Source organism: Plectropomus leopardus, chromosome 8 (assembly GCF_026936395.1).
Source record: "Plectropomus leopardus strain MGB_pleo_1.0 chromosome 8, ASM2693639v1, whole genome shotgun sequence".
Taxonomy (NCBI): Eukaryota; Metazoa; Chordata; class Actinopteri; order Perciformes; family Serranidae; genus Plectropomus; species Plectropomus leopardus.
This window is the reverse complement of record NC_142183.1, coordinates 18,557,119-18,582,660: the sequence shown is the minus strand read 5'-3', so window position 1 is coordinate 18,582,660 and position 25,542 is coordinate 18,557,119. Positions and strand designations below refer to the sequence as shown.

Below are 25,542 nucleotides of genomic sequence, written 5' to 3'. Positions count from 1 at the left end.
AGACAGGGTGCTGGGTTGCCTCACAACCATTTTCTATTTCACAATGAAATTAAACAAATTCACATTGGGACTTTTCTTAAACTTTTGATATAAATACAGAATGAGGGTGCATTAAAAAGCATCAAAATGGCACTTTTTTGTCCAAGAAATTGCCAGGGAAGGATCCCCTAAACCCCCTGACAGAGGTCCAGTCTAAGCCCTGAATATCCTCAATTCCTACAGATGTCCCTCTGTTCACCTGACCTGTGTGGGGATGCTGCGTCTGGCCCTAGCCTTCTGTCATTTTGCAAAAGTTGTCCCTGGGCAAAGTAAGTTGAGTATCCCTGCTGTTTATTATCAGTACAGGCCATTAATCTTCATGATGTGTTAATGTTCAATTGGTGGAGAAATTAATTTTTGATTAGGTTTAGGTTTAGTTTATTTAGGAAGAGACAGTGCAAATTAATAAATACACAGGGTATAAAAATGTCAGAATCTGCTAGGAGGCTATTTTTTCCTCTGTAGTCCCTTGGCCCAGGTGTTACAGAAGGCTTCCTAAGATACAACAAAGTAAAAGAACAGAGAAATAGGGCATACAGACTTCTTTGAGCACATCAACAAAAGAAAGAGAGAACATACTAAACAAATCAAAAGATGCAATTTAAAGACTGTAAAAGAATATACAATTTTAAAAGCACAAGAAGTGGTAGTGATATACAGTATATACACACAGAATGACATTGTAAAAGAAGCAGAATATATTAATAGCAGCATCAAAAAAGAGTTTAGTGCTGACATGTTCATGGTGCTTTGGCAACATTGTTTTTGAAACTTTCATGCCAATAAAGCCCTTTGAACTGAATTAAACTGGCAGATAAATATATTCAACAATTAAAGAATTTGATATATGTTTAAATAATATTTTGAAAGTTTCTATAAAGTAAAAACTTGTGCTTATGTAAGAAACAGGACTTCAAAACTGAATATATGAATAAATGTTATTACATTTTTGCAGTGGGACCCCTGGCGGTCCTAGAGAGCCATATTTGAAAAACCATTATTCCAAACTTATCACCTGTGAGTCACGGTGAGTCAGGTCGCTAGGTTTGGCCCTTGGGTGAGTGGGTGGGTGAGTTGGACACGGGGACGGAGGGAGGTGGAGGGAGGTGGGGGGAGGCGGGACGTGCAGAAGTTGTTCATGACGGGAGAGCGCACCGCGAGTCCAACCTGAACCTCTCCACGCTCCGGAGCGCAAAGGAAGATGTTTCTCGAATCTTAAGGCTTCACAGACGTCTGTAGTGGGTAATTGACAAGACTTCAATCAGCAGCAGCATCTTTTATCCGTTGAAAGGACAAGCCAAGTGCCGATGTATCGATGAATTTCTCCGGGAAACTAACAAACGCCCTCCTGCTGGTGCTCCTAGCAGCGCAAGGTAAGACACGGCGCGCCGTGAGTCGGTGCTGAGCTCGCAAAAAGTGGCATTATACTCCGTACTTTATAAATACCATCGTCTTATTTAGAACTGATGTGAATGGTTTGTTACCTTGCTTACTTTTAAAGTCATGTTTACCCAGCTCGAGTTACCTTTCCAGTGCGCTTCTGTGTGTAAGATCCGTGAAAAGCGATTAAAATTATTAACCCAGCGGGGTAACATGGAAATAAACGAAACTTGAGCATGATGATGAGAAATGCAAAAACCTTCAGTTGATGAAAGTGGCAGTTTGTGCATTATACTTCTTAAATTATTAGATCATTGAACGCTCGGGAGCCCACAACTCGCAGCAGATGAGCTATCTTGGAAAAAAAGTCTCCCACCCACATTTAAATGCGTGTGTCCTGCTTGCTGCTCCACCAGTGCTCTCTATCTTTCAAAGAGGGAACATGGCTTTTATTCTAGTCTTCTCTCCTCATTACAGGTGATAGGCCTTGGTGAAGCATCGAAACCTATGCTGAAGATTTATGTACACTGTGCCATGACATATTTTTTTATGCTTTTATTTTTTATAGATGTTTTTGTGTGACCTGTATCAGAGGTTGTTGATTGTGTGATGAATTTGTCTTGGGCACACTGGTGCTTTGTTGGAGTTGTACTAATTTTGTGCACTGTCATCTCATTAAATGCACCTGTGACATTTATCCAGTGCTGCTCTGATTACCTGGCACCTGACCTCAGCCTTGATATCTGTGAGCTGAGACTTGTTTTTTACTTGCCCTGATGAAGACTGAGGTTAAACGTGTAGACGCTAAGCCCATTTATTGAAGGCTTTTTAACTTTTGCAAATAAGTGCAGCTTGTTTTTTTATTTATTTATTTATATTTTTTTTATTTTTCTGTTTTATAGAAGTCTAACCTCTTCCTCCTTTTTTTAAAATCATTTTTTTCCTTGGATCCCAAAAGAACCTTTTTTTGGAACCTACATATGTGTATTAGCACTCATCAGCCAACCTATTTTATAGATCAGTTTTCTTCCATGTTGAGTATTTGTGCTCACCTCATAACAAATCCCACATGCCTGTGAATTATAATATCACATAGAAAGTTTTTGAATCACTGTTGTGTTACAGGGGGACACATTTTTCTTTGGAGATGATCTGTTATCATGTCAGCTATAATCTCATCCCCCGGAGCTACTGAGAAGCAGCTATCCATGCACAAAACAAGCCAACACATGACATATGTTTCTCTATCAGTGGCTCAGTGAATGTCAATGTTGATTTTATCCCTGAATCCTCCAGATGTGGAGGGCTGTGGGCTCGCTCAGAGGTCAGAGGTCAGGGTTAGGCACAGGATGAATGCCATGGAGCTGCAGGAGTTTTGCGTTTTACAGGCATGGCACTTCACAAGGTGCATGGTTGTGGTGATACTTGAGGATTAGAGTCTTGCACCTTTAGTTCTCGATGCTCTAAATTTAAATGCAAGTTATGAGGAAAACTTTTATTTCCCATGTGGTTCCATCTAATGTCTGTGCTGATGTTAAATCAAAGTTGGATCACTCTGTCTGATCATCTGTTTTTTTTCTTTTGCTCTCTGTGTGATCTATGTCTTTCTTTTTTCTCATTTTCAAAATCTCTTCCTTACATATTGTCTATTTTCTTCCAACTCTGGTTCACGAAAGGCTGCCAATGTCCTGCCAATCTTGCTTTCAAACAGCACATTTTGAAGTGGGGTCCTTGATTTTTGCCTAATGAGGGTCTAATACCATGACATCATGTTAAAATAAGGATTTTTGCAAGTTAGACGGTGTGTGGGAGTTTTTCTCTAAGTTGTCCTCTGCTCACCCCTCTCCTACGCACCTGTTTGGAAAGAGATGTGCAAAGTTTTCTTTTGTCCTTGAATGGCTTCCAAGGGACCCAGTGCAGAACAAAGAATAGATAAATGCTTTAATGATGCGTTCACATGTAACTGAAAAGTTATTTAAGTCTTGAATTTCAGCTCACTCACATCCACATAGTGTTCACAAATGCGTGTTTTTTGGGAGAGCGTCTCTACCAATGGGAACACCGAGCATAGTGGGTATCTATCTATGTGGAGGATAAAATAACTCGCTTTATAGTGGTAATATGTTTTTTGGCAGCGTCTTTGTTCTAAGTGCTCACTGCTGTTGTTGTGTCTTAACACCTGTCAGTCAGTCTTTTACTGTGGATTTCTTTTGCTGAAGTTTGAGTTTCTATATACGACCCCACAGTCAGAGAGCTGTAACTAGGTTACAGAAGCACTGAAGACACATTTTCAGGCTGTCTGACAAAATGTGTGACAGGTTATAATGCCTTCACTTTAGGCCTTTAGGCTGATTATTTTTGTCTGCCTTGGATTAATATTCACAGAATGCAAGTGAGGATAAACAGTGTCTCCTAACAATGACAGCTTTCGCTACCCTTTAACCTACTTTATTTAAGAAAATAAACATTATTCCACTAGAGTCAAAAGCAGATAAGGCAGAGGTAGTTAGCACTAGCAGAAGTTTAGCTTGGGTTTTGTTTTTCAACATTACTGCTATTCTCTACTACTGCTATCCTCTATATACTCAAGTAGTTGTTATGTAGAGTGACAATCCAAGTTGTCTATTCATATGATTTTTATTTTTTAATTGCATATGAAAAAAACTTAGGGCAAGTTATTTTTTTTAGCTTCAGCTAAGGCTAGCTGCTGCTACCAGCTCGCTTTTACTTAAGCTATTTTAACTAAAATATTCATTTCAGTTGGCCTGACATCAGATAGAATTGGCAGCTACTTACACTACGTTTCTGTCCTCAGTTTGACATTGCGTCCAATTCAGCCAATTTCCGTGGGGGAGGGGGATTTTCCCTAATCAGGGTTTCTAATACATTCAGTTATTTGTGGCGGTCTGCCATGAAAACAGTTATACTACTTACCATTTGGTTATTTATTGCCCTACACTCATGGAGCGCAGAGCACACTTTGGGCACAGATGGAGCAGTAGAATGGCAGGTGGAGTGAAAGTGAAACTTGACTGTTCATTGTGCTTGGTCATAAAGTTTGCTTTCACTCGCCTCTGCACTCTGTTCCTCCTCTCATCAATGAATGTGATCTGATCAGCTCTAACCGGATCATCAGATCAATTATGCATCCCATGGGTAGCACCATTGATTTTGTCTATAGTGTGTGTGACTGCTGATTTTACTCTTCATTGGTTCCAGCGCACTGCTTTACAACAGCTTGTCAGTGTCCACCGGGGTTGCTCAGTGGTCATTTTTTAATTTAGTCCTTTTTTATGTCACCATGTCAGACCAATCAGTCAGGTTGGAGGAGGGGGCAGATTCCAAGGTCTGGACCCAGACAACATTTGATTGGCATTACAATTTTTATATAGTATGACAGATGTCAAAAAGTGTCATTCAGGTCTTATAACCCAATTTTGAGTAATGTAGTTACTGTTTTTGTGTTGTAGAGCGGTATTTATAAAATATGATTCCTTTCTTGGTTTATTGAGCCCAGTCACACTAAAAAATGTTTGGTTTGTCCTAGGGACGCTAATAATTAATCGATAATCAATTAATCGCTTGTTAACAACTTAACCAAGCATGTGGAATTTAATCGATAGGCTATGAAATGCTGTCCAAAGATATGCAATATGCTGCTGTAAGCTTTGAATGAGGATAAAATGCATTTGGTATGTGAAATGAGCAGAGTTTGTTTTTTAACCTAACGGTTAATCGGTTGTTATTTTTACCAATTAATCGATTAAGGAAAGTGCTTTCAATTTGCAACCTTACTTTGTCACATACAAACCAGACATTTTTCCTGGGAGTGAGACTTCGCTTTGAACAAATTTATGGAGGAGCATTTTTCTGGCTACATGTTAAATCACTGCCATATTGTATGGAACAGTTTTTTAACTTTGAAGCCCAAAATGCTGTGAGGTTGTCCCAGATGTGATACCCGGCTTCCCCCCGTGGGTGCAGCAATAAGTGCCTTCGTGTTGTCACGCTTCAGTCGACATGTGAAACACACTGGCTTCACAGATCCTGTAACCTGACGCCCACTCAGAGTCGAGGCGAAAGGATGTGCTTCTGTATGACACGTGGGATGGACTCACTCACTCACTCTGTCATTCTCTTCAGCTGGAGAGATTTCCTACAGCCGACTGCTTTGTCGCTTCGCCCTTGAACTGGGTGAATTTCAAAAGGAACAAGAGAGTGGTGCTGTGAAGGGATGACAGAGTCAATACTTTCCACAGCAGAGCAGATTCTTTTCTACAGTGAGAAGAAATCCAGTGTGTCCTTCATAGTTAGAGGTGGTTAACTTTGCTATTTGAAGAGAAATCTTCAGTAAAACGAATTAGCCCTCACCTTCCTCTTTCCTCCACTCTGTCCTCCACCTCTCCTCTTCTCCTCAATCCCTCATTGGCTGTGCGGGCTTTTGCATGATTCTGCACAGGGGCTGGATATGCAGATAAGTGCCTGGAAAACACACATGGACACACACACACTCCCAGTGGGGGTCTGACTAGCGGGCTACAGAAGGTATTGTCTCCTGCCATCCAGGATCAGCTGATTTGTCCCCATAACAGAGGAAAAGCTGATCCTGCAGACCATGGGATTGGGGGTATTTTGGTCGAATCTGGCTGGAGTAGCTTTGAGGTAAAGAGTTAGAGATCTGAGTAGCATGGGGCTGTTGGAGTTTTAAACAAAGTGCCTGTGTGATAGATTAGAGTGCAACATATTTCAGGAAAGGATAGTTTCCATAAGGTTTTAGACTGGCTGAATAAAAATGGGTGAAATTACATGATGCATTTCTCTGCAGTGCAGCATGCATCATTTCCAGCAGCAGAAGCTGAGAGAATTGTCCAGCCATGCCTGCATTACACTGATCTGATCCGCATTATGTTTCAGGCTTGACCCTTTATCTTTACTAACATTGCTTTTTAATAGGCTGCAGCTGCGTGTTAAAAGTATAAAGTTCTACCCCGGAGAGCAGCTATTGCAGTGCAGTGCTAATGATTAAAAAAAAAACTAAAATAAAGAACAAAAAGTCTTCACAGCTGAGTCTCCACAATAGAGGTTGTAGTGTGGCAGATTATCAAACAGTATCTCTTTCACCAGCATTCAAAATGATTTTTGTGAAAGAAGTTTTTCTCACCAGAAGGCCCTCACATAAAACTAGGCTGTCTCTCCAATAGAAAGACGCAAATAGGCCTGGTTTTGAAACTGGTGCTACATGACCAAAGATAACAGACAAAAAGGATGCTTTTGCTCAGGAAGCAAAACATCTAAAACTACCAGAATGCTATGCACCTGATGAAATGTATATTAGTCCATGTGAAACAATGGCGACTTGCCGGTTCTTGTGTTACGGTTAAACGATAAGCTTAAACTTGTTTCTAAAACATTTGAGGCGAGATACATGCAAATATACTGTTTGATCTCTGTTTTTTAGGCTGCCCTTGTCACTGTGCAGGAAGCAGTGGCACTCACTTCCTGTTCACAAACTCTTGCCATTACGGCAAAACAGGGTGTTAAAATATGTCTCAGAAAACATATTAGGCAAGAAATAGGCAGTGCAGTAACATGATATTCATTTATATTCTATTAGCACTGCCTATAGTTTAACTATGTGATGGGATTTCGGTCAATTTGAGAGATGGAGAGCGGGGCAAGTGTGTCTCTTGATCAGCTGTGTACTCTATAGAGTTTCGGAGTGGGGGGAGGAGGGATATCTAAGCACTGGTTAGATGAAAGAAAGTTTACCACAGCTCATCTACACATACTTATCACATTGTTTTGATACAAAGCTGGTTGAAAATTGGCGAAGTATCCCTTTAAGCTCCTCTGGCCTCTATTTAAGTCTGCTTGTATGGAGTTGTGTGCGTGCATTGCAGCATCATCAAGCTCCTCTGCCAGACTTAAATGCTCCTCTTAGTTTAGATCTACAGAACAGCTCTCTGGTTTCTCTCCCAGAAGCAATATAGTTGCATCAAAGTCTGACAGGCAATCAGTGTGCATGTGTGTGTTACTGGGTGCGTGTGGCTTAAGGACTGTGCAGTGGCTTGAGGATCCTCTTAACGCGATTGTCGTGTGATTATTGCAACCGAACCCCCCTCACACTGTGTAACCACCACAGGCACAGGCTGAGGACTTATTTCACCCCCTATGGATTGGCTTAAACTATCATACTCCCCTCCAACCAACAACACACACACACACACACACACACACACACTCTTTCACTGTCTTTCACACACACAGACATTTTCCTCAGACAGCCCTGCTGCATGAATCCTTCGGGACATCCGGGTCTTTGGTGCTGGTGATGAACTGAGTCATGCTTTAGGATGGAGGGAGAAAAGGGTGAGAAGTAGAAAGCTGGAGGTGAGGTTGAGCAAGACAACAGATGTCTCAGATGGAGGACAGGGATATTTGAGCATTTTTTCCCCACTTTTCCTCTCCTCCTTCATTTTCTGTTGTTAAACTCAGTTTTTCTTTTGATTTGCTGTTTTTAATCAATGTGTTTGCCCGTATGTCCTTGAGGCACTTTGTGTCTATGAAGCTGATAACACACAATGCAGGCTATCGCATGTCACAGCCTTGCATGTGATGGCCAGGGGTTTCAGGTGCTAGTCCATGTGCATGCACGCAGGGACATATTATCGCTGAGTGGCGCTGCCATAAATGTGTGCGCATGACTGTGTCTGTGCATGCGCTTCGGCAGGATGGCTGCCAGCTGCAGCCCACTGAAGACAACTGTTTGAGACCAACAAATGACAAAACGAATGATTTTCATCCCTGATTTTGCTTGGGCGAGTGCTTGCTAACCTTCTGTATCTGTACTTTTAAACAGGAAACATAAAAAATTCATACAATATAGCTAACAGTAACTAGGTTATTAGTGATGGTCATTTACTAGAAACTTTCATGTGCCTGGTGATCTTTCTCCAGCTAGCTGCCACCTTATGTAGGTATTTGTTATGAAATGAGGAGATGTGCACATTACGCCTCATTTCAACTTCACGTATCAGCCGTACCTTGTCCATTAGAGAGCTTTCAAAGCAAGTGTCATGTCGGGAATAAATAGAAACAGGGCTTCAAAAGTTCAGCTCAAAATGGCATCGCTACATCACTTGCAACCAGTCACAACAGACAAATAGAGAACAATGCAAACAAAGTGAATATATCACTAATGCTTGCTCACGCCACATTCTGTTAGGGCGATGTTAAAAGGACTTATTGTCACTGGAAATTATGAATGTCTGTGTGTGTGTGTGTGTGTGTGTGTGTGCTTCCCTTTGTATAATTCTGTGTCCCCTCTCTAAACTGTAAACGCAGTGCAGGCAGAACTCTTGATGAGTTTTATTTTCCTCAGCAGCACTTAGTTGTTATATGGCAAAAAATCCAATGTTGTGCATCCCTAGAACTCAATACATATTCCAGCTGCACTTCTAATGAACAACCAAGCCAACCAACAACCAACAACAAGCTCCAAATATAAAACAAATCAATACATGGCACTAGATGCTGATAAGTGAAAGGCCACCACACATAAATGCATGTATGAGAAACCCTCCCTGGTCAAGGAAACATTAGTTACCCCAAGTTGTTATAAATTAAGCCTTTAGAATATGTTATAGCTCCTTATCGGCATGTTTGGCAGTAGCCAAGTGTGTTTGTTGTCTTGGTACTGGAACAGACGTCCAGGCTCAACAACTGCAAACTTGTTGGTTAATAAGCAGACACGAGTTGAGCCTCTTAAAGATCCATACTAAGACATCATCTGTTGTCTTAAGTTGTCTTGTGGTATTCTTTGTTCAGTTTGAACTTGATCTCTGTGGTTTTGAAAGTACTCTGTGACTTGCAATTAGCCCAACACCATTCACTCCTGTCTCTAGGTTAGACCACGATGCCTACTTTTTGGTGAATCCCTTGAGACTGCTCTCCCGTATTCATCATAGCTCTCACGTTCCAGGTTTCAGTCAGGACTAAGAAGAATGATTCCAGTTTGCTACAAAAAACTTCTCAGGGTTTCCTGTTTAACGTCATAGCCTCTTGCTCAGAATCCATCAGTAGTAAAACAGTGTAAGCCCTTCATTGATCTACTCAGTCATTTATCCATTTTCTGTTCACTTAATCACATCTGAGTCATGGTAAATATCGCTGCCCAGCATCCCGTCTTTGAGAATTTCCTTCCTCTTGATGGATCCTAGTAAAAAATTCAGGTGAATGTGGGAAATGTTATCTCTCCAACATAACCTGACTCTGCTCCAGTAAGGAGGAAGCTGATGGGCGTCTTTGTTGTCATCTTGAGTGACTCCCGTCAATGTGGTAGAGCTGAAGCCTGACTCTGAAAAGCTCCTGTTGGCGTCAGTTCTTCGCTCTGCCTTAAAGAATAACTACAGCTATCAAGTCATTTTAAATGCCATGTCCGTTATCTCATTGCTCTGCAAATACTCAGTGTTTGAAGTTGTCACTGAGGGTCTGGCTGAAGATTAGCTGGTAATTTTATTGCCAAAACTTATTCCCTTTGGATAGCTGCTTACCTTCCCTTGAAGGGTTCAGAGAGCTACTTTCCGTTTTTTTCTGGTTCTTTAGCCCAGAATGGAAAACCCAGTTCCCTATGCAAAGGGATTGAAAAGTTTTAAGCAGTGTCACTTGCACATCCAGAATATTCTGTCATTTTGCCAGATGCTGAAAATTCAGATAGTTCATCTCATGTAACCTGAGTTATCTAAGAAAGCATAGACATCTGGTCTGCTACTGAGTCAGACAATAAGAGGGAATAGCAAAGATGTAAATAATAAAATTGATAAAGGCTGAATTCCATTTAGCTCCATTTAGTCCTGGTATTGTGCATGCTGCCTCAGTGACTATGTTTATATGCATGCTAATATTTCTCTATTATTTTGAATATACGATATTCAGAATTTGAAATGGGTCATGTAAACAGCATATTACATTTGGATATTCTAAATGAGGCCTTATCATTTTTTGATGAAGACGTGGCATACAAATGTATTATTTAGGGAGCATTCTTTGGACATGTATACAGAGCCTTTGAAATATGCATTTCAATTGGGCCGTGTGTCACCACAATTTGTGACACACGGCCTGGTCAGCTTTGTGCGTTGTCATGGATATGTTGTACACAAACTAACTAACCAACAGTTTGCAAAGCTGTGGTGGAGATGGATGCCCTAAAGAATATCCCACATTTTTGGTTGGAAAGAGAAACATACCTCCTTTTAACATTATAGAAAACTTCAACAGATATCAACAGGTTTGTGGGTATGCGCAAATATTGCATTGCTGAATGAAAGAGGGAAGCTGTGTTTACATGGTGTTACCAGTCTGCCGCAAATGGTACATATTTGTTGCATGCAAACTTTTTCTGTCATGTAAACAGTTCAGGGGAAATATTGGCTTTTTTTTTTTTTTTTTTTAAATAAGGGCAAAAACTGAAATATTTTGATAATGATGGCTGAATTTTATGTAGCTGCTGAAGTTTCAGGGTCCTGGAATTGTGCATCCTGTCTCACTGTCACACTGTCATGCTTACTGGACACTTGAATATTACAGAGCCATTATTAATGTTATTAGTAACACCTTTGCATCTTTTTCTACTATGACAGGTAAATGTCTTTTTAAAATAGGTCTGTTGCCTTGAATGTAAGAATTTTATTGAGAGAAATGGCTTGAAATGAGCCGCAAAGATACAAGATTTGATGTAGACTTGGGTCACAGAAACACAGTGCTAAAAATCTTTACTCAGTGCTGATTGAGTCAGTGCTGCTGGCATGCTTGATCACCAGGCCCTCTCCATCCTCACAGCAGGAGAGATAATCAGACATTAGTTCTGATTACTCAATTACCTGCAGCTGCGACTGCTGCGCTGTGAAAACCACATCAACCTCCCACTCCAAACAGACACAGCTCCCAAACTGTGTCTGAGTGTTTCAGTAGTATGATGCTACATTTAAGCTCCTGCTGCAGTAGAAACCCCTTTAATATTTGACAAACTGCAGCTACTATAATAATTAAACCAATGGCAACCCTAGCTGTTAATGCTGATAATCATACACATGAAAATACATAGTTGAATCTGTCAGTCACCCATCTGTAGAACAGCTGAGTGCTGAGTTAAAGAAGTAGTTGAAGGATGGTATTTTCCTAAAACTGGGCTGCATACGCAGAAGACAGATGCAATTGCTTTTGAAATTGATGCTACATGACCAAAGAGAAAAGAGAAAGAGCTTTGGAATTCACTTTTGCTCTAGAGATAGAAAACCTACAGCTACATCACTGACAAAGTGACGGTATTTGATGAGTTTGGAGTGAGATTTAGCCTGATGCCGACATGAAAGGCTTCCCCTGTGTAAGTTGTATACGGAGCGTTAAAGTAAAATATTGGGCTACTTCAATATGCTAGTCTAGCAGCGCACACATCCAAAAGCATTTAATACTAGGTCTGAACAAAAGTAGATACAAAATTGAGTCTGCACACTACTACTGATGCTCCCATGAACATTTATTACCTCAACATGTGATGTTTCGGGCCCAAGATGTCTGAAAAAGGGCTTGGGCTGGAAACGTCACACGTCGAGGTAATAAATGTTGGAGCATCATCTAGTGTGCAGACTCTATTTTTGTATCTACTTAAATATGCTGTCGCCTATATTTACATTTGAAAAAGTGTTCTCTTTTTTTTAAATAAAAATGTGAATTTACATATAACATCTTCGAAAATATGCAGAGAATCTGACCTCAACACTCCCACATCTTCTCAGATGAAAGCATGGAGGCAAGAAGCCACTGAATTTCATGCATGAGTGGAAAAAAAATCATATTCTGTTCAGAGTGAGTCACATCAAAGGTGAGTGGACATAATGTACATAAATAGGAACATGTGCATACACACAGGCACGCACACACTGTTACATGTACGTATGTCAAGTGTATAGGCGAGTATAGGTTAAAACATGCACCAAATGTTTAATAGGATGGCCACAGAGCATGCAGTAATGAGTGTGGATCCTCCTGTGCGTCACTCAGCATGTCACAGTCAGGCCATCAAAAACCCTGGAGAGCAAAGGCACACTATCTGGCTGTACCCTGCTTCTTCTTGCTGACACGTTCCTCCTCCTATCTCTTCTCTCCACTGCTTCTCTCTCCTCTTTGTATCTCTTTTCCATGCGCTCACACACACTGTCAGCGCTGTATTATTGGAGGGTAATTAGTTCCTTCAGAGTGTCCACCACCCGCTCCCAGGCTCATCCTGTTAAGCACATGCCTGATCAAAGAGCCTCCCACAGGCCACGGCTCTTTCTGCAGCTTTTGGCTCCTGTAGCCACAAGAGACGGGGACAGGCTCACTGTTTGGTTAATTCTAAATCAATGTGGCTATTTAAAGGTGGAATGCATGACTGCTCGACTTGGCTTCACCCATGACAGAACAGAGCCTCATTACTTTGTTACGGCATCACAAAGGCGAGGGAAGGAAAGAGTTGTAAAATGAAACATGACTGTCAAGATGATTTCATGTGATTTTCATCATCAGAGGCAAAGACAGCTCTGTCGACAGTGATTAACAGCTTTTTCTAATGTTTTACACAAGTGAACTGACTAGATGCATTTAGATGATAGCTAGCAGTGTGGCTCAAGTGAAAGCAGTTTTGGTCGGTTCACCATTCGGCCCAGAATGAAATATTTCAACAACTACTAGTTGGATTAATGATGAAATAATGTGCAGAAATTCATGATCCCAGATGATGTAAATTATATCTTTGGTAATCCTCTCACGTTTTGGATAATTTCCTTGGAGGATTTTCATTTAGCTACTTTTTCATCTGGCCGAAACATCACTTAGTCAGATATAAACACATAATTAAGATGTTGAACATGCTATAGACATTTTCCCTGCAAAACCTCTGCATGTTAGCATTATCACTGTGGCATAATAACATGCATATGTTAGCATTTAACTCAAAAGTCCTACTGTGCCTGAATACAGCTTTACAGAGCCCTTAACATGGTGGAGAGTCTTGGTACTTTCACATTGGTAGGCATGTTAACTTGGGAACTTTGTTCCAATGGCTCAAAAAGCCCCATGAATCCAAATAATGTCCCATTGGTCCAAAAGCTCATTCTCCAACAGCCCATTATCCTAACAACAAATAGCCATTCCTGTTTCTTTAAAAAAAACATTTGCTAAAATCACTTGATAATCACGTATGATAAGATCATGTTTTGGCTTAAAACACCCATGTTTGGTGGCCCACACGTCACTGGGAAACGTTAAGAACAATTGGTAGAAACACTCAGGATTTGTGGCTCACATGCCTCTGGGAAACTAAAACCAACAGCAGGGAGTCTGTATTTTTGGTGAAACAAGTCTTCAGAATAATGGGCATTTTGTTTTTGGGATAATGGGCTGTTGGAGAAATGGGATTTTGGTCCAGTGGGACATTTTTGGGAGTAATTGGGCTTGGGAATTTTGGGCTGTTGGAACAATGGTATGGTACGTTAGCTTTACTATAAAGTCAAGTCAAGTCAAATCAATTTTATTTATAAAGCCTGTTATCACAAATCACAGTTTGCCTCAGAGGACTTTACACCAGACGACTTCCCTTGGTTCTTAGACCCTCACAAAGTAAACGTTATATAATATTGATGTAATATAAAAATATACGTTTTCTAAGCCCATTATGTTGAAAATATAATTCCATGGCTGGATCAGTTGGAATCACATTGATTTTAACTTTAACTTATAAATGCTCTATGCCACATATGTTGAATGCTTACAATAATGCCAGACAGTGCAGTGAGCAGTGTGCAGAATAATCTGATGTGATAGGGCAAAGGTTATAATTAACTTCCTTTAAATTAAGGCTACTGAAGATCTTTAGTGTCAAAACAAAGAAGGGAGTTAGAGGAGAGAAAAAAAATATTGGCTTCATTTTTTTCTTGTCAATGTGAACAAAAGGTCCAGTTAATTGACTGATTTTAATTGCCCTGGTTTTCCCTCGCCCAATTAGAGGCTTAAGCAACTTTCTCTGAGTGCAGAGAATAGGGGAGCAGCGGGCAGTTTTCAAGGCAGGTACCAAGAGCTGAAATTACACAAGCGTCTCAGGAGAGAGGCCTTTTCATTAAGCTTTAAGACTCCACTCTTCTATCCCAGTGACCTCAGAAAACTTCCTAAAGTTTTGAAGCCACTATAGTACAATGCAAATTCTTGCCCACAGAGTATTGGAACCAGATCTGACAGGTTTTAATTTATTTTTAGATAGTGACTTCTTAGGATAAATCTGCCTGCTACAACAACTTCACTAAAGTCAGATAAAATCTGTTTGTTCTACTATTTTACTAGCCCATTGGTTTAAGCTACAACTTCAGGGTGGTGAGTGTGATGAGAGCTATGCTGCAGAAAATATTGGGGGGGAGTAAACATGAAGAGGAGAAAGCTGTGCGACCTGATTTTTATTTACCTCAGTGGACTTGATGAATAGCTCATGCCTTCGCTGGTCTGCACCCCACTGTGTGTGCTCTATCTGAACTTGAAATATTTAAGGTGGAGGGAGTAATGAAGATTTATCTGCATGTGTGATACATCTGGATACATAAGTTCATTGTGTATTCTACCTTTTGCTGCAGCATTCTGTTAATTTTTTTATTTAGGTGGACTGAATCTTGTCTGCAGTCATTTGTGTGTTTATGTTTGGTCATTGTGTTATGTGCTCCAGATGTTGTGATTATGTAAGTGCTGTGTTTTTGAATTTTTACCTCGGTAAGCAGAGTCTGCCCCTGAGCTGATTTAGTCCCCTTGTGAAATAAAATTAAAATAGCTGTTAAAACCTGTATAATGTAAAAAGAAACATGTCTTTCTGTAACAATGCTCACCATGTTTTAGATTTAGATAGCCACTGATATAAACTAACATGGGTTAATGTCAATTACATTTTTATTTCCCTGTCCCTGGCAAGTCTGATAGTGTGAATGTGAGCAAATGAAAGGGTCTCCCAAAATGAGCAACCAGACAGACTGTAATCTGAGACGTCTGCAAGATACTCATCTATGTGTACTCCCAGTGGCAATAAATTGACACACTGCTTTATGACTTTACTTTATGGACTCTTATTATGAAATATTTGTTTCAGCATATAGGTTCTATTAAAAAATATGTCTTATGGAAGTACTTTTTTTTTGAATGAGTGAATGGGTTGGGTGTTACAGTCTTAGGCTTTTTAGGGATTGTTGCAGCCTAAGATGCCTGATTTCATGGCAGCTTTTCAAAAAAATTGTGGTGTATGCTGTGATGTTTTTAGGCATTTTTTGCAATACAATCGCAGGAGCAGGTAAAAAAAACTGCAAAAGTAGCTGCAAGTGTGTGTGTGTGTGTGTGTAATTCAGTAAAAACTTGTTCTTATCGAGATTTTTCCAGTGAGAATAAAACTGCACTGTTCTCAGTTTGTGATTAATACCACATAAACATTACCACTAACCATTCATATATGATCTAACTCAACTAGATTATTTCAGCATTTGCAATAGGTATGGATGCAACTGCCTTGTCATGGTGATTTGTCTTGTCTGTTGTGTTTCGTTTGTGTTCCACCAGGGTTGCACACAGTGCAAAACAGTTTTCCCACACTGTTGTGCAGAAAACAAGGGAACTGCCTTGCATGGTCTTTAGCAGTAATTGAGATTATGCACATGTCTGCATCTTCACAACCAGAAACAAGAAAATGTGTTTAGTGGCGTTGTGCAAGGGACTGCTATGATTGGTGAAACTCGTCAGAAACTACGGTGATAGGACAATTTGTGGAAAAGTCACAGTTGCTGGGCGAAATTTAACAGTCATGCAAAATGTATAGAGATTGGTTGAATTTGTGTTTATTGATGTGACCTGGGTAGTTATAGTGGACGACATGCACACTACTGAAACTTATGTAAAGCCATGTTACCTTAGGTCAATGAGTTGAGCCGGCAATAAAACATTGCAGTTTATTTTTCTAAATAACTTTTTAATCAGTTTTCGCCACTGATGTGTGATGGTTAGATAGCTATTTCTGTGAAAAACTTGAGGCAACTTTGTGGCTACAAATTAGTTCAGTTTGTCCATATGTAACTGACACGGTATTATTGTTCCTTCTTGTACAAGGCTCAGTATTAAGACATGACATACCAGTTATTACAATATGATATCTTCAAACATGATCAAGAGTAAATTGATAGGAAAATGTCAACATACTTGTGAACCAGTTTACAAGCTTCTAGTTTGTTGAGAGTCAACTGACTTGCACTGAAAGAAAGTGTCCCATTAAAGGACCATGTTTTATTTAGTTGTTGCCAAGGAAACAAACCTTTTCAGTGAATGTGGCTATTTGTGTGTATATGGGTTATGACCCATTTGCCCTTTTGGTGAATCACATTCTCCTCCATCTCTGAAATGGTTCACGCAGCTCGGTAAGTGCACGGTTGATGGTTGGGACTGTGTTGGATAATGTGTGTGTCGTTTTTTGTCTTAAAAGCTATGATGGAACTGGTTGACCTCTGCTTTAACAAAACTGATCATTTAGTTCAAAATCCAAGGACAAACAGTCGGGCTGAATGTTACAGTGGCTGACAAGAAATTGGCCAAACTTACCATTTCCCCAGAAGACATGGATAACAGAGGAAGTTAAAGATAGAAAGGTTAAATACATTTCCATGTTATTCTATGATAACATGTATTTGGAGGTCATTGAAGCCACTGGCGCAGTCTTTCTGAGGTTGTGCTGGTGACGCAAGTGAGGCAACATTTTCTGCTTGGGCAGGCATGGGTCGATGTGCCATCCCAGGCACCAGTGTTACTAGTGGCAGTTCTCCACAATATGACCTTAAAAAGCCTGCACACACACTTCCTCAGAAACACTTGCCAACGGCGCACCAATCTCTTTTTTTTCTTTACTTAAATCATCTTGTGTTTGGAGGTTTCCTTAAAACATGCAGGCTTTGCCTTCTGTCTGTAAACAAACAGTGGAAATGCTTCTCAAACTCACTTCGATCCCTGAGCCTTTACTGCATCAAAGATGCATTGATTAAACAGTTAAAGGGCCATTTCATCTAAATCAATCTACAACATACTTTCCATTATTTTACATATCCTCAGTGAAATCTAGACATGCACATAGGACGTCTGCTAGGACTGTGCTTGGTCTGTTTTGGAGACAATGTGGGTTCAATGTGACTGTTTCTGTATGTGATATTTGTTTGCTTCTCCATTTCATACTTTATTTTGAAAGAGTGCAACATTTTTAAAGGACTGCTGGTGAAATATTCATAATCCATAATAATGTGTTGCGGAGATGGTGTCAATAGCTGAATAGCTGCAGCGTGACTGTTCTAAACAAACAAACAAAAAAAAAAACATGATCCAGAGAGCATTAAATTGCCACCAAGAGTATTACTTATAATTTAATACATGAAAAAAGTGGATTTTATAGGCTATTGTTAATAATAATTTCTACTCTTCCATTTTTTTTCTTTTATTAGGCTGTTTTTCATCAAAGGGGGAGGACAGATTATTTCGGAGATTGTTCAGGAGGTACAACCAGTTCATCCGACCAGTGGAGAATGTCTCAGATCCAGTCACAGTGGAGTTTGAGGTTTCCATATCTCAGCTGGTCAAAGTGGTAAGAGTAAAGGATGAACAAGCAAACAAACAAATCATATTGTATGCTCTATAAAAGTATCTTTTTCGCTTGGTGAATAATTCACCCTTTTTGTGTTCACAGGATGAGGTGAATCAGATTATGGAAACTAATCTGTGGCTAAGACATGTGAGTAACATTGATCCTTTATGTGATATAATTAGTGATGCCCCATTAAATTTACTCACACCAAGTTTTGTTTGTCTTTTAGGTCTGGAACGACTACAAACTGAAATGGGCCCCTGTTGAGTACGATGGAATTGAGTTCATACGAGTTCCATCCAATAAAATTTGGAGGCCAGACATTGTTTTGTACAACAAGTAAGTTTTACTGCACAAATGCTTAAGAAGAGCTCCACACTCAGCCTGCTTTATGTGCTGAGAGATACAAATATGCACAGTTAGCCCTCTAACATAATCACAGTTTCTTTACACTTCTTCAAACCTGATGGTGTCATTTCTTATCCTCTTTACCTTTGACCTCTTTTACCTCTGAACCTTTGTGCTAAATGTTGTAATGCCTTTTGACTGAAATGACATTGACGTCTCTCACAGTGCTGTAGGTGACTTCCTTGTGGAAGACAAGACCAAGGCTCTGCTTAAGTTTGATGGCACCATCACCTGGGTTCCTCCAGCTATTTTCAAATCCTCCTGCCCCATGGACATCACCTACTTCCCCTTTGACTATCAGAACTGCTCCATGAAGTTTGGGTCCTGGACCTACGACAAAGCCAAGATCGACCTTGTGCTCATTGGCTCAAAGGTCAGAAATCCGGCCATTTAACCGTTTTGTTTTTGTGTTCGTTCGTGTGTTCCATTCTTGTGAACATGATAACTCAAGAACACCTCAAGGGATTTTCTTCAAATATGGCACAGACATCCACTTTGAGTCAAATATGAAGTGATTTGATTTTGGTGGTCAAAGGTCAAGGTCACCATGACCTTGCATCTGTCTCATTCTGAAAGCAGTATCTCAAAAACACCTTGAAGGAATTTCTTTAATTTTAGCTGGATAAATAGATAAATTGATAAGAATGAGTTGGTTAAAGGTCAAGGTCATTGTGACCTTACAAAACATGTTATCGGCTATAACTCAAGAAGTCATACACTAATTATGACACGACTTCACACAAATGTCTAATAAAATAAAATGATAAAGTCATGACATTTAATATCCAAAAGGGCAAAGTTCAGCTTCACTGTGACATCACAATGTTCTGCAAAAACACTTTACTCGACATTACTCAACGTCATAACTCTGGTACAGAAGGAGAGACATTTGGACAGAGACCGAATTGGTGACACTAATCTTGAAACTGTGGTGATTGTGTAGATCTTCTGTGCTGCTAGGGAAAAGATGTGTGTGACTCATCCACGTTTTCACAGACATTGATGCAAACTGTAACTGCAACTTGACGGGTTTGTGGAGGCATATAACCGTGAGGCAGTAATTCTAGTTTATTTTTGTGAGAACTCATAGAGATATTTGCTGGAAGGTTTCAGTACTGAGCCACAAATACCTTTTCATGTGCTCTACTTAGACAAAAAGGGAATAACTTCTATTAAATCCTTTCACTTTTATGCCAGAAAACATTTAGTGACGAGTCAAAATTTACAAGTGTCAACTTTTGAACATTTTGAACTATCCACCTCTCGTGTCTCTTTAAACTGACTTGCTTTTCATTTTCACACACAGAAATTGTTGGTTTTAAAATATTTTTTCCTCAAAATAACTCGCCTTCACTTCAAATTTGCATTTTATTAGGTGAACCTGAAAGACTTCTGGGAAAGTGGAGAGTGGGAGATTATTGATGCACCAGGATACAAACATGACATCAAGTACAACTGCTGCGAGGAGATCTACCCAGACATCACCTACTCCTTCTACATCCGCCGCCTGCCTCTCTTCTACACCATCAACCTTATCATCCCCTGCCTCCTTATCTCCTTCCTCACTGTGCTGGTCTTCTACCTCCCGTCCGACTGTGGCGAGAAGGTTACCCTGTGTATCTCAGTCCTCCTCTCCCTCACTGTGTTCCTGCTGGTCATCACTGAGACCATCCCCTCGACGTCACTCGTCATCCCTCTGATTGGCGAGTACCTCCTCTTCACCATGATTTTTGTCACGCTCAGCATTGTCATCACTGTCTTTGTGCTGAATGTCCACTACCGCACCCCCATGACACACACTATGCCGGAGTGGGTGAGGTCTGTGTTCCTCGGGGTGTTACCCAGAGTGATGCTGATGAGGCGGCCTATTGACCAGAGCTGCTCCTCCCCTGCCAGCATCACGGGAGGGATTGGAGGAGGGAGCAGCGGGGGAAACAAGAAGAGAAAGAACAGCATAGGATCAGGAAGCGGCTCAGGAAGTGTAAGTGTTGGGGGTATAACTGGGGGCGTAGCGTGTCCACCGCTGGATGGTGGGGCAGGTGGAGGAGGTGCCACTTCAGCTGGGGGCTCCATGAACTGTGTGGAATACGGTGAGATGAACCGTGACATGAATCGTGACATGAACCGTGACGTGAATCGTGAAATGAACCGGGATATGAACCGGGACATGAACCGGGATATGAACAGGAGGTGCCCCTACAGAGGCAAGGAGGTACCAACTCCTGTCCCTCCTCCAATGGTGCCACCTCCTCCTCCTCCTCCACCACCTCAGGCACCACCGACCCAGGGGCCCCAGGAGTCAGAACTGCCCAAGCTGACGAGGCCCCTGAACACCCCCTCACCTGTCAACGCTGTTGTTGCCTTCTCTGTGGTGTCGCCAGAGATCAAGCAGGCCATAGAAAGCGTGAAATACATCGCAGAGAACATGAGGACTCGCAACAAAGCTAAAGAGGTAAAAAAGCAAGTTTGAGTTGTCTGTGTTGAAATGATTCAAAAAATATCTCTAGTTACAGAAATGTACCATTTATTTGGAGAAGTATAACACTGAATAGTTACCTCCCATTTGAGTTTAGGTATCACTCAGGTCTAAAGTCACAATATGCCAGTTGATATTTCCAACTTCAGACCTCCAAGCGTACCAGGTGTATGATGGCAAATGTTAGCAAAAAGAATGGCTGAACGTAAAATACCACGGCAAACTTTACTAGTTTTTTTTTCTTTTAAATGCATGTGTGTCCCTTTGATTTTGGTGTCCCTTTGTTGTGTTCTGTGTCCTGTCTTTACATTTAGAGGTTTTGGCTGGTCCGTTAACGTAGCACAGGTGGAGCTTTCCATGATCGATTTTTTTCCTCAGCAGCAGTTTGTGACTGCTAATTTATCTGTTGATCCATTCGGAGCTGATCAGATCAGATCGATGGATGAGAGGAACAGCTGCTGTGAGTGAAAGCAAACTTTTAGACCCAGAAGACTGCTCCTCCATGTATGCACTCTTCGCTCCGAGAATAATGAATTTCAGAATGTTTCTGGTCATATTCTTTTATGCTTTTGTTTTTAATGTGCCTTTTTTGGCTATTTTCTTTTGACCATGCCTTGTTAAGTTGCTCATTGCCTTCTCCCCATGTTTTTAAATAAATCAAATTTGCCCAGGTTTTAAAGAGTTAAAAAAACTGCGTGCATACACCAATTTCAGTTGAAAAAGGGGTACTAAGTGACTAACCCCAACTCTTACCTTAAACTTTACCTGGTCCTAATGCCCTTAAGTAAATGGTTAACCTTGTGGGGATCATGAGGTTTGTCCCCAGATTGGTGTACTCAGAGCTGGTCCTCACACAGGACACAAATAAACATACAACAAAAAGCTATTCTAGTAGTCTGTATGTGTGTTATCTCAGCAATATGTGAATTTCTACCTCCCTTAGTAAACGGTGTAGAAACCCTTTACACAGTGCTATAATGGGAGTGTAAAGCTGCTTGTTTGTTGCAGATGGAGGGCTTTACGTACGCCTCCTGCACACTCTGGATGGCCCTGATATGTTTGTTGCCTCAGCTCCATCTTTTCTTAGCAAAGCTGGGATCTTTCTTTGATGCATGCAGAAAAGCTTTCTCTATAGGCACACTATTGCATAATGGTCAGTGCAGCCATGATCCTATTGTTCACTCCTGACTGATCAAGGAATACTCCAATACACACGCCGTACAAACTACTCCAACAATAGCCAGATGCAAGGTGTAAACATTGGTTACTGCTTGTGCCATCGCTAGAAAAATCACTGTTACCATTATGCAAAGGTTGCTGGGAGTATTTTTCAGGCGCAAAGTGCTATTGCATATGAATTTGTGTGCCATATATTGCAGCTTCTAGATATGCTCTAAATAGTTGCCCACAGATGCTATGGGATATTGCCAACTCACTGTATTTGGTTACTCTGTTTTTGTTTTGATGATCCCAGCTTCATTCAAATGAAATCAAAATACCCCCAAATAAAACAGGGTTTTTCGAAAGAACAGTTCAAATCAATAGGTAAACAAAAACAAAACAAAACTAAAGGCTTGCTTGAAGTGACTCCAACAGATATTTTCTACTTGACTACTTATACACACACCTAAATGTCCTTCTTTCCTTCAGGTGGAGGATGACTGGAAGTACGTCGCCATGGTCATCGACAGGATCTTCCTGTGGGTTTTTGTGACAGTGTGTGTGCTGGGAACAGTGGGACTCTTCCTCCAGCCACTCATCAGCTTCTTAAAATGAGACGCACATCTTCGTCTTGTCTCGTTCTCTCTCTTTTTGTCTTCCTCTGTCTGTCTCTGTACCCCACTTGAATTACTTTGGGAATTATCCCTCCTGCAGCTCTTTCACATCAAACACCAAATTGTCTTTTTTCTCCTTCTTCTGGTGTTTTGTCTCTCTTCTCTTTGTCTCATGCTCTTCTCTGGGACTCCATCATCATCCATCACTTTTAGCCCTTCAGCTGTCAGTTTCCTCACATGACTTACCCTGATTTCCCCATTTCATCTTTGCTTTGCCCTCTCAATGTGCACGCAATACTGTTACCAAGTCTCCTCCTCCCCATCACACTTTTCTCTGACATGATTATCACATCTGCTCTCCTTTCCTCCTTCCCTGTCTCGGTTTTCTCCTCCCCTGTGCCATGTTTTGACCTGCCACTGCCTGCAGCTTATCTCTTCACAGCCATCTTTTCTTTCCCATTGTGTTTATTCTTCTCTGCATTTACATTTTGTGTGTTTTACAAAAAATGTCATTGCTATTGTACAGTCTTAATACAATATGTTTAACAAGGTCAGGTAATAATTAAAGTTATTATTATTATTAAAATTGCTATAGAGGAACCTCTTAACATACAAATCACTGAAAGAGAGGAACCTTAATACCTTCATGAGTTTTGCAGTGAGACTTTGTCATAGTAAGCCAGTGCAATTTGCTTTTGAGAAATGTGGTACAGTATGTCAGTTTATAATTTGTAGGTTAAAGGGGACCTATTATGCTTTTCCTTATCGTCTGTCATATATATTTAATCTTATAATGTCTCATTCATACTAAACTTGGCCAAAGTTTCAGGTAATAAAGTAAACACATGTAAAAGTTAGCCAAAACCTCAGGCTTCAGACCATTCTTAATACTCTGTTTACTTTTACTTTTTTCTACTTTGGCTCAAACTAATGTCAGATTGTGACACATTTCTTTATATGCTCATCAGCTCCTGGAATGTTACTGCAGAGTTTTACATTATTTAGACTACACTGGTACATGTAGCTACATGCAAACGTCAGGGAAACATGAAATCTTGGTTGCAGATGTTGTAAATTTCTTTGTGTTTTTTCAGATAACACTCCTGCTGGACCATGTGCTGTTGTGTTAGAAGCTTTTCTCGGTTATTTGTGACGGGAGAAAGTGTCGCTATTCTCCACTGTGGTCATTACCTGGTTGCAAGTACACTACTAAGCTATGTAGCGTCGTGCTAATGTCAGGGAAACATGGTTGCTGATATTGTTAATTCCTCCTGGCTTTTGGATCATATTCCTGCTGAAATAAGCTTTTATTAGTGATTTTTCATGAAAGAAAGTGCCACTATACACTGTTACGCCTATTCCCTAGCTGCAAGTACAATGTTACATGTAGCTTTATGTTAATATCAGGAAAACATGTAATCGTGGTTGTCATTTTTGTAAATTTCTCATGGATTTCAGATCATATTGCTGCTGGAACACCTTCGGTTGTGTTAAGTCAGCTTTTATTGGTGATTTTTAACAGGAGAAAATGTGGCTATACACAGTCACCCTCTAGCTGCAAGTATGCTGCTACATACAGCGACATGCTAACATCAGGGAAACATGTAATCTTGGTTGCTAGTGCTGTTAATTTATTTCCGATTTGGGGTCATATTCCTGCTGGAATAAGTCCTGTTTTGTCCAAAAGCTTTTATTGGTGATTTCTCTATGTAGAAAGTTCTGCTGTTCTCTGTTATAGTTATCCCTCTGCCTCAAGTACACTGCTACAATGTCAGGGAAAAATGTAATCTTGGTTGCCGATTTTGTAAATGTCTCCCTGGTTCTGAATCATATTCTTGCTGGAACTTGTCTGGTGATGTTTAGAAGCTTTTATTGATGGTTTTTTAGCCTACTGTAGAGCATGTTGCCATTCTCTGTCACAGTCATTGCCACAGCTACAATGATAGTGCAGAGATGCCAAGAAGCCGTAGACCCAAAAATGCTAACCATTCGGAGTGCACTTGGCTTTTTTGGGAAGGGGACCTTAAAGAGACAGGCACTAAAACAGAGCGTCTCAGACAAAGGGTGAATACAGGTGTTTTTACAGACAGTATAGGAATAATTGAGTGTTTTTTGACCATTAAAGCATGTAAACATGTTCTAGCAGAAGCCTAAAATATAACTTTGAGCATGAAAATCAGAATAATAGGTCCCCTTTAAAGACAAATGCTGACAGCTGGTTATAGTATTTTTTGATGTTGTGATGTGAAGGTCATCTGATGGCTGTCACTTTTTCTTCAGGATGTTTATTTCCTGTTGTTAGTGTTTCCCCTGTACATAAGTTTGTAAAATACAAAAGAGTTGTGCATGGCTTCTAAAAAGGACGCTGGTGACATGGCTGTAGGCTACACACATGATGTGTTTATCACGGGTTCACACTAAGTATAATTATGCATCACACATGAATTTCATCGGCTGCAAACCTACAATGTATAGAAACACTCTGACTTGCACAATGTAGATTAAACTTGTAAAAAGACTTATAAGGCCAAACTGTCTTGTTATTTAATAATAAAGAAGGTCCTAGACTCAAACTCTGTGTGGAGCTTGTAAACTTCTGTTTCATTTGTGAGGTTTTCCTCTGATGCTGCAGTTTCCCACTATAGCCAACTGATAACCTGTCCCAGATGTGCCTCCCTGCCTCTTGCTGAGATTAGCGCTATCGTCCACACCAGAGTGAGAGAGTGCAGAGGAAGATGGGTGTGGATCTGAAAAATAAAATGTATGGAGCATATCTTTGCCTATAA

General features: G+C 40.5%; 1 protein-coding gene across 1 annotated transcript; it reads left to right on the top strand.

Moving 5' to 3' along the window:
- The first annotated feature begins 1,171 nt into the window (after positions 1–1,171).
- LOC121948105 (neuronal acetylcholine receptor subunit alpha-3-like) lies at positions 1,172–25,329 on the top strand. Its single transcript, XM_042493371.2, has 7 exons — positions 1,172–1,412; positions 17,958–18,097; positions 18,200–18,244; positions 18,327–18,436; positions 18,671–18,878; positions 19,881–20,957; positions 22,632–25,329. The coding sequence occupies exons 1-7, from the start codon at positions 1,355–1,357 to the stop codon at positions 22,755–22,757; spliced, it is 1,764 nt and encodes a 587-aa protein (XP_042349305.1). The 5' UTR covers positions 1,172–1,354; the 3' UTR covers positions 22,758–25,329.
- The last annotated feature ends 213 nt before the right edge of the window (positions 25,330–25,542 follow it).